Here is a 10,205-nt window from a genome sequence, read left to right as displayed (position 1 = left end):
CAGTCAGGACACCTTAGCTTTTACTCAGAAAGCTCTAAGTTCAGCAAGCCTGTTTGGCAGCTTTTCTGGAGATCATAAATCAAAAGATTCAGAATAATTTTCAGCATTTTTGTAGCGAGGCCACTCCCCGGGTCTGTGCCTGGCTGGGATGGTCCCTGGGATGAAACCAACGTTCGGGCACAAACAGATGAAGACAGTAATGACACCTGGGGCTAATCTATTTAGGGCGAATCCACCACAAAATTCAGAATTTGGTAATTATTTTTTCATATAGAGCTGTACACTCAGATAAACTGACTTAAATCAGCAGCTTATATCATTTAAACTGTAAAAGACAAAGCTTTGACAACTTCCATTGCACTCAGTAATTCCACATGGGTGTTTATTATGAAGATTCTGCACTTGAGTTAACTTCAAACACTCCATTTACAATACAAAATTCTTTAGCTTTTTAAGACTTCACAAAGGAAATTTGCTATTCATACTCTGAATGAGCATATGTATTTATTTGCCTTTCAAAGTGCATGTAGTCCACTTTGCTGCTGATAATCTGCATAAAACTGGATTAACGAATCAGGAATTCTTGGGGTCACAACAGTCAATGCATACTGAAAATGGCGTCCCATTACACATTTGGCATGGATGTCTTCCTGAAGAGCTAGAAGGGCTGCTTCTCTACAGACTGCTGTTATCTGTAAATAAACAACAAAAAAAATCATATAGATAGTACCATTACTATAAAATCTATTATTTGAAACTAAGAAAGCAAGCACAAGAACATCAACATATTGCAAATGCCAGATATTCACAAGAACAGAGTTTCCCCGACATTCTTAATAACTGGGGTTGTGGGTGATTAGCACTTCCGAGAAACAGGATATAGCTCAAAACCCAAACCACAGTAAAACTACATTTCACATAACAGTATGTTGCAAATTACTTTTAATTTGATAATCATATATTACCTTGTGTTAAACACCCTGCAGTACCTGATAAATTAAAAACCCAATGACCAGCGATATATTTGCTTGTCCCCAAAGCACAGGAGCAGATATTCCCAGGCTCTGCTGGCACTTTTCTTTTTAAACTTTACGCTGGGAAAAAAGTAAAAACAATTAATTCAGAAAGGAAGGCTAGAAGGAGAGGGGTGTGTGGAAGGGGAGGAGGGTTAAGGTCTCATACCCTGAAATGTGTTTTTAAGCTCTCTGGACTTTAGACAGCGGAAACAGACTGATGCCAGTGTCATTCTAAAGACACATTACTGTGGTGAAAAGAGCTTGTGGAATGAAAAGAGATACTGTGATTTCCAGTGCAACAGGGAAAACAGTGATTGATATTGACTGCTCCCTTATATCTGTAAATGAAAGAGCCAGCTGAAACACATTTGTCCAGCTATTCAGCATATTTTCTCTGTTTGTTCACTTACTGAAAAGGGTTCCACTGCTTATGCTGTGCTAATGGTTGCCAAAGCCGTTTAGTAGCTTTTTAGAGGATTTAGCAGCACGTTTAGGAAGCTTTCACAAGAAAACATGCAAGGATTTAAATGGCTTTGTTAAGTTACAACAATATTACTATTAGTTCTGTGCTGCTCTAATGAGCAGTGAAGCTAAACACTGCTGTTATGCATTTTAATGCTCTTCAGGACTTCAGAGACAGTTAATTGCAGAATCGTAGTGAGATTTAGTGCATCAGCTTCTTAGAGAGATAAGCAATATATCATTTTAGAAAATAATGCAGATATCTGTGTCATTCCATTTAGATTTTTCAGTAAGTAGATGGTATGACTATTCTCCTAACTCTAACACAAGTATAAAGCTACTTAAATAACCTTCCCCTCACCTCCGCCAAAACCCAAACCCAGAAATCTTTCAAAGGGGAGAAGACTCCTGATGGAAAAACAGATGCCAAACATCCTCAACTCCACAACTGTGTCAGTCGTTGAAGCAAGGGACCATTTTCCCTTAATAAATACTGCAGTAAGGGCAAGTTTTCCACAATATTAAGAAGAAGAGACCTTTTCTGAGTTTTCATACCCACTATTAAGAAGACCAAAACACAATTGTTCTGTTCTGCTCACAGAGACCATTACGTACCTACAGCATCAAAATTATGAAGCAGGGCATTACTACAGCACTAGAAAGTTCAATTGCTAGGAGCATGTCTATTTTTACTGGAGAAGCTGAGAAAAAGACAGTCATATTGGCAGATTCAAAAAAGAAGAAGCAACACTACCAGTCTTATCTCTTCCTGTTTCACTTGTACAATGATACACTTAGGAGGAATTTGCCCATAAGCCAATACTGATGATTTTTTTAACGTTTTCTCTATGATCCTGCCAAGAGTATCAGTAACAGTGACCATAAATAACCTCCAAAGGATTTTTTATTTTTATTCTTAAAGACTGCAACATAAGTTCTGTGATAAATGAAAGTTAATAGACATGAGCAAGTACCAGAAAATCGGTATTTTTCATTTGTTTTTCAGGGGTATTTGAGCTGCTTTTAAGGGAAGAAGAAATAAATTTAAGACAAGAATTATTGTTCTCTCTTTTCCTGGCTGCACTCAGAATTTGTGTAGACTAAATCTTTCATACGCTATTCAGTAATAAACAGCAGGCATTACAGCAGAGTTAAAAATTTGGGCCCTTGTGTCTGGTCACGGAAGTCACATGATATTGTTTCCATTTCTTTACTAAGCCAGGAAATCAGGTTTTGGAGGAAAAAGATTCAACAAAGCAAGTGTGTTTATTATTCTATATTCAAGTATGCAAACTTAAAAAAAGTCTTTACAAGCATTCTCCTTAGCTAGTAAAGTTAAATCACTTGTGGAAAGTAAACGCAAGTAAGACAGCCAACATGAAATGAGACTGAATTCGTCTGGTGAAATCTGCTGTATTATTGGCCTGAGGTCTATTGTTTGTTTAACAGGTATTTCTCGTCATAGTCATATGAGGACAATTCATCCTAGACTGAGCAATTGAAGGATTTTTAAATGTCATTTCTGCCTAGATTAAAAGAATATATAAATTGGGCCAAGTGAGGCAAAAGAGGAAAGGAAACAGAAGGGGCTATCTGACAAGAAAGGAAGAAAAACACTGGTTTTGCAGCAAGATATCCATCCCTGCCAGGCGTAGAGGCACTCCAAAACCAGAAACTGCATCTAGATCATCAGTTTTAATAGCTTGCCATAGACTTATCCTCAGTGAATTTGTCCAATTACTTTCTTCAATCATTTCTGGTTTTGGCCTCCGCAACTTCCTGCAGTGAGTGCTGTGGTCTAATCATGCACTGTATGAAAAAGCACTTGTGTTTGTCTTCAACCTAGTAACTTCAACAAGTGCCTCCTGGTTCCCGGGTTATAAGAACAGTGATCCAGCTGTTGCTCCCTGTTCACCTTCTCCACATCATCGATGATTTTACAGACTTTTATCTCATCCCCTCTCAGTCAAGTCTTTGCAAGCTGAAGAGTCTGCAGTGATTCAGCCTCTGCCCCTGCCGAACCTGTCCGTACTTCACGCCATTCGCCATTTCTAGTTCGGCTGCATCCTTTTGTCATTGAGTGGGAGAAGCTGTACAGGGCATTAGGATGGAGGGAGCTGTACCATGGCATCGTGAGGTTTCTGGGTAGCTTGCAACTCCTCTTCTAGCATCATATTTGCCTTTTTGACTGCAGTTTAGCACTGAGACAAATTTTCAGGGAATTATCCACAGTGCTTCCAGCATCTTTTCCTGAGTGATGATACCTAATTTAGATCTTATACTTGTGAATATGAAGTCTGGGTGAATTTTTTTCCCCCATGTGCCTTGCCTTCCATTTATCAGCAGGAATATCATCTACCTGCCTCCATAAATGAATGCTGTTAACCATCATGACCAATTTGCCAGTTTTAAGATGCATCTTCATTATTTTCAAATACAAATCCAAGGGATCACCATTTTTACCTTTTCAGTACAAAAAAGTGCAGTCTTTTGGATCTCTGTGTGTTGTAAAGAATAGGAACAATGTCCTGTTCCTGTTCCAAAGGCAAAATTGTGGTGCAAAGTCCTGAAGGACAAAATAGATATTCTTGATTGCATCTTAATATACAGAGGCTTTCAGCACTGACTGTTAAAGTAGTAATGAAGACATTAAGCGAATGTCAGAAACACCAATGATTAAACAGCAGCAGACCAGGCAGCAGGTAATTAAGCAATAACTACTGAGGTGTGGGATATTTTTGCAGAGATGAGTAGCCAGCCAGGTCTTGTTGGATACCGTTAAATCTAAGAATATGCCTCATTTTGATGATTAATACTAATATAAATTAAAGTGTAATATAAATGATTCATATTTTCAACAGAATGAGAATAAATTACTGACCTAGGTATTAGTCTGATGTCTGGAATCCCTTCTTAGCATGGAAATAATTTTCAATTCATATGTTAAAAATAGATTATCACGTTTTTTGTTACCAAAAGAGTTGAACAGAAGGAGTGCTCTACCATCTGGGTGAGTGTTTCTAAGATCAGAAACTAAACTAATTTAGAATTTTACATCACAAGTCAAAAAAACAACTGTATCAAGCTATCCTAAGAGGAACAGAGAGTCAGATTTGCTATCTGAACCACACACACACACACACACACACTGACCGGTAACTAGCAAAGCCACACGCAAGTGCACAGCTACAGTATAAATAACGATGAGTATCAAAAAGAAACAGATTTACACCTAGTCATTCCCTCCTCCCCATTCTACCCCCAGCAACAATAAAATGTCCAGAGCCAGTCACCATTCCCTGAATAAAGAGCATTCAGCATAACCCATCTTTCTTCCGAAACCAATGGTTACACGGGCTGATTCAACTTGGCTGATTCCCCCCCATTCTGGCATTAAGCACCAGCTCTTTCCAGAGGACTGAAAGTCCTTTTCAGCCTCTTTGTATTTAAAGTGCTCTAAATAGCTTTAAAGAATCTTTTTATTATTTTTTTTTAAAGGGCTTCTGTGTTAAAGCCTTAGGTATTTTAAAGAAAGTGGTTTTGTTAGTGCGGAGTCTGTTGGGAACACCTGTGAATGTCGAGTTTAATTGGGCTGCAGCTGGTGTCGATTGTGTGTGCAGTAACTGGCAGACACTGGCTGGCTGTACATTGTGTTTCATTTTCCTTTTTCCTTCCTTTTTAACTTGCTCCTCCACCCCGCCAGTTAAAGCTGTAAGGGATTGTGTGTAAGGGGGATTAGGAGCCTGGAAACAGAATAGTACCCTGCGGTTTGTGAATAGTGCAAATTGTGGGGCTTCCTGGATGAGAACTACCTGCGAGACTCTGCGCTCATGTGGTGCATGCCTGCTAGGCAGTGTAAAAGGAAGATTATGTATAGGGTTAGGGAGTTAGCTTTCCAGCTCTGTTAAGGACAGATAAAAGGTTCATACATGGCATTTTAAAAAGCCATGAATAACTCCCAGGTCAGGACATCTGTTTCTCACTCAGGCAAATTCCTACCAATGTCAGATGCTCTCTCTTATCCTTGAATCAGAAGCAGCTCTACTGAGGGCAACAGAGTTGCCTCATACCAAACTGGGGAAGCTAGAAAGCTCTTAGGACCCAGGGCCTTCACCTGCTTTAGGAAAGAGACGGGCATGGAAGCCTTTCAAAAGTGAGAACAGAAAACAAATCAGGAGCAGGAACACTGTAGGCAGAGAGACTAAAAGGAAGTAATAGCGAGAGAGCCAAAAATTGATGCCAGGATCTCAACTCAGTGAACCTCCAGCAGCACCCGAGTTTCTGTGAGGGATCTGCCCAAGGCTCAGCGCAGTGCTGGGCAGCGATAGCAGGTACCTCTAGGTGCCCTTCCATGAGGCTTTTGCCAGAGCCAGCTGGTCGCTCCTGCCGCAAGCGTGGGGCGTCGCGTCCCCGCTGCCTCCCCGTCTCTGCTCTTCCCCCTTCTGCTTTGCGCAGACACAGCGCGCTGCTGGCCGCGGCTCCCACCCCGGCCCTTGTGCTGGCTCTGGCACTGCGCAGCCCCTTTCATTAGCTGCCTCCATTCACTAGACCATCAGAAAACTAATCCTGAAAAAAGTGTTAGCATGCTGCTGGGTTATTGAGACCGGCTCGCAGAGGGACTCGGCAGGCAGCAGGTTCGACACAGGGAGGGGTGGCGAGCCCGGCAAGCAGCACCCCGGGGAGCGGGACCCCTCTTACTCCGGTCACGGTAAGCTGCTAGATCGCCTCCTGAGATTTGATCCTTGCTTACCCTGTTTTGGCACCACCGCGCTGCCTCTGACACACAGGGCTGTCTGCTTGAAGCAGCGCAGGTATCGCAGCACGATGCTCACTGAGCAGACATGCCCCTGATAAGGCTTTCATACAAGATGTTACTTTTCGAGATAAAAATACTATTTCAAGATGTCCCAATTACAAATTTTTCTTTAAAACAGGCTAAACTGAGATGCTTTTAAGCAGTGAGAGGTTTTCTTTTCTGATAAATTTCAAAAAGGCTTAAATTAAGAATTTCTCTTTTCTTTCAAACTTTCCTGTTTTATCTATAAAACAAGAAGATATGTGATAACATGACTTTTTCCTTTCCTCTTAGAAGAGAAATTCTTACGGACTGCTACAAATCTTGTTTCTTTTAGGAGAAAAAGCTTCCAACACTATGAAATAACTGATTATCCTGTGATAAATTTTGACCTAATCTTTGAAAGATGCACAATCTCTCCCATGTGGGTACCTCTTCATTCCACTCAATTCCAGGACCCATAATCAGATGGATTCTGTGTTCGGTCATCTGCAAACGGAAAATAATATATTCTAAACACAAAATGGTAAAATACATTGGCATAATGCTTTTGGCACAGGATCCATTCATTCCTCAGATTCATGTACCGTACCTATCACTGTAGCTTTTAAGTGAATTTCCTTAATAGATGATTGCCGTTTTATAGAATCTTCCTAACTCACAACAGCCATGTCAGAAAAAACAAGTGTATGAGGAACTCACAGGCCACCTAAGTGCCTCGGTGAGACAGATACCTCTTTGATCTTTAAGCAGCTATGTTTTGAAATGTTATCAATTTTCTCAAGTCAAAGTACTTACGTCTATTACAGTTCTACATTCATGAACACCTGGAACAGATGAGTTTCTCTTCATTTTGAAAGCATCCTCTGCAATGATATACTGTAATTAAATATTTTTTTATAGAAAATAGACTTCCTTCTTTCTTATTAATTAAAGAGACATTCAATATGAGTTGACATTGGATAGTTATTTTAAAACAGATTTGTAGTGATGAAGAGGCACCTTTGCAGTTCTTAAGTAAAAAGGACTTCTTCCCATTAGGAGAGAGGACAGGTATTATAATTTATGTGTATCTTCTGTCTCTGATCCAACTGAGCAAACAATCTCTGCTATCCCTAGTTTCTTTTATGAGAGGTCAATGAGGAAATGTCTTTGAACAAAACCAGCTCCTTTAACAATACCCGTAGGTGATGTCAGTTCAGAACAGCCAGGCTCAATGCTTCTTTTAGTATTTAATCTATGATTTGTTTATCTGTGTAATATTACAGAGCAATGCACGCGTGTCAGAGTGTGTGTGCATGTCCAGAGCTTCCCTTCGGCGCTGCACAGGGACATAACGTGCCATGCCGCCTGCATGCATCTACCTGACCAGAGCCACGGCTCCTGCTGGTGCCTTTCCGTGGTGGCCACAGCTGCCCCAGGGGGCCACGGCAGAGGCCGCGTCCTTCTTCTGCCCCCTGCTCCGGGCTCAGCCAGAAAGGCTGGATGTTGGATTCGCCGCGCAACTGGCCAGAGGCGGCATGGCAGCAATTCCCCCGCAGGGGAGCGAGGCAGCGGCGACCATACAATGCTGCGTGGAATTGCCCTTACAGTACCAAAAACAGAGCACGGGCTGTGCCTGGGCAGCAGACAGTATCATACGTACCGGTAGCTCTTATTATTCTATAAAGCTTAAACACACCCAGAGAAGAGAAGGAAAAGATGAGGTATGCAGCCAAAATTAAGCGTATGTATCATAACCATAGCACATGATGACAGCTAAAGAGAATAAACCCGAACCTTCAGTGGTACACGCTAAGTGTCATCGCACATACTTCTGCTCCTCCTGACATGTTCTAACAGAGAGAAATTTTGAACCCATTTGTAAGCGTTCTTTTTTCTTCTTTCCACTCTCTTAAAAATATTACTAGATGTGGTATCCTTCCAAGCAATATATAAAACATGTAAATTCCAATTTAACTTTTGTAACTACAAGCCCAAAATGCAGCTATTTTCCAAAATGCACTATGTCGATATGGATCCCATCACTTTGGCAGAGACATGGCATAGCTACACCTTTCACAAAAGAATTCCGTAACAAAACGAGTTTTTACATGCTGGGACAAAATATTTTTAAACAGCACTCTCTGCCAACTTCAAGTTTCAGCTATATTTGTGCAACTAAAAAAAAAAAATCACACACGTTTCTATACAAGATTAAGCTGCATTTCTGGTTAACCTCAGAATTATTTCATTTTTATATAAACATTTAATGAGAAAATTTAACTTCTTCCCTTCAATGAGGAAAAGGAAGCCAAGCCACTAGAAAAACAGTCTTTCTATACATACACAAATGTGTGTGTGTGTGTGTGTGTGTGTGTGTGTGTGAATGCACTCATTTTAATTAAAAGTAATTAACAGAATACTGTGTTCTCACTCACAGTATGCTGTTACTACCAAGGACTTGTACACAGAGCCAATGCTATTTTGCTGAATGCCTCCAGCAAGACAGATCGAATTATGCAACTAAAAATCTAAAACTAAAAGACTTGGAGGACATCCTCAGCTATACCTATCATAAGTTTCTCTCTAGAAAAACAAAACAAAACAAAACAAAACAAAACAAAACAACAGAACAGATTTGGCAGTTTCTACCTTATGAAACCTATCACAGTGTAGGTATTAAGTAGTTGCTTTGGCTTGCTCTCTTTTCAGATTTTGAGTTAGACAGATATGCAGCTGGGTGATACATTGAGCATATTCTGTATTTCACACATTGAAAAATAATTCATGCCTTTGCTTCTCTCAGACCAATAATTCCTTTCTCAAATTCAACCTGGGGAAGTAACAGAGGCCTTAGGCTCCTGTCAAAACAAATCACATAAAAGCAATTCTGCAAAAGGAATTGGGAAAAGTGCCCTCTCTTCACTAATATTGTTTCCTTTTCCCTCAGTAACACACAGGCAGTCTAGCACTGCAACTCATTTCTGCTCGAGCAGCATTTCCACAACATTATATCACCAGAGCCCTAAACTTCTGAATCCGTCCAGCAAAAAGGAAAGTAAAAATACTGTGGGTGTTTAAACTCTCCCTTTCACCTTATCTTCAGAGTTTCCAGTATGCAGAATATTGTCTCTGACTTGGATCTTGTGTAGCAGATCAAAAGCAATTGTACTGGTAGTTACCTATGTATGAGATACCATAATACAATACAGTAAATGCAAACAAGCACAGTTAAAAGTAATGGCCAGAAAGTTTAGGAAATCTTTTGGAGTCTTACTGTTTCTAACAATTTAGATAGAAAGCATACAAATCATACAGAAATGCAAATAAGAGAGATGTAAACTTTCCAGTTTTCTGTATGGCTATTTACACATGTGTGCGCATATGGAGTTGAGGCAGGGAGCGAGAGAAGCAAGATGCTTTGGAGGCTGTACAGGGCCTTTAGACTGCAAGATGAATACTGCCCTTACCAGAAGCTCTCCTGTTTTTTATTTATTGGGTCTCAGTTCCTGGCAGTGGAGAGAGGTTTCCCATGGACAGCAATCAGGTGTCTATTTCCCTGGCGGCCAACAGCTCGCTAGAGGAATTGCAGACTGTTTCTAAGCTTATCTCTTGGAGCTTCCAGTGCTACTTACTTGTCTCACATTTGCCAAGAAAATCTGGAAGGAGGGCTAGTGCTTGCCTATACTCTACGGAGGCAGAATATGGCTGGGAGTACAGGCAGGCTGAGGAAGCAATGCTGGTAGCCAAAGCTAGATGACTTAGTGTATGGTTATTACTCCTTGAGGAAGAAGCGGAAAGGCTGCTAAAGAACTCAAAGGAAGTTTTAATGCAAGTTTCCCCTGTGCAAGAAAAGTTGAGAAGTAATTAGCAAGAAAAAGCAATGAATGATATTAATAAATGAAATAAGAATAGAGATCTGCCAACAATTACTTTGAGTTAAGGATTTA

General features: G+C 40.5%; 1 protein-coding gene across 1 annotated transcript in view; it reads right to left on the bottom strand.

The window, feature by feature from the left end:
- Positions 1–340: 340 nt before the first annotated feature.
- AFG2A (AFG2 AAA ATPase homolog A) overlaps positions 341–10,205 on the bottom strand; it is a 205,782-nt gene continuing 195,917 nt past the window's right edge. The window contains exon 16 of the mRNA XM_067297025.1: positions 341–692. Coding sequence (XP_067153126.1) covers positions 516–692 — 177 coding nt within the window. The 3' untranslated portion in view covers positions 341–515. The remainder of the gene's footprint in view (positions 693–10,205) is intronic.

Source organism: Apteryx mantelli, chromosome 5 (genome assembly GCF_036417845.1).
Source record: "Apteryx mantelli isolate bAptMan1 chromosome 5, bAptMan1.hap1, whole genome shotgun sequence".
Classification (NCBI taxonomy): Eukaryota; Metazoa; Chordata; class Aves; order Apterygiformes; family Apterygidae; genus Apteryx; species Apteryx mantelli.
This window is presented reverse-complemented; position numbering and strand designations above follow the sequence as displayed.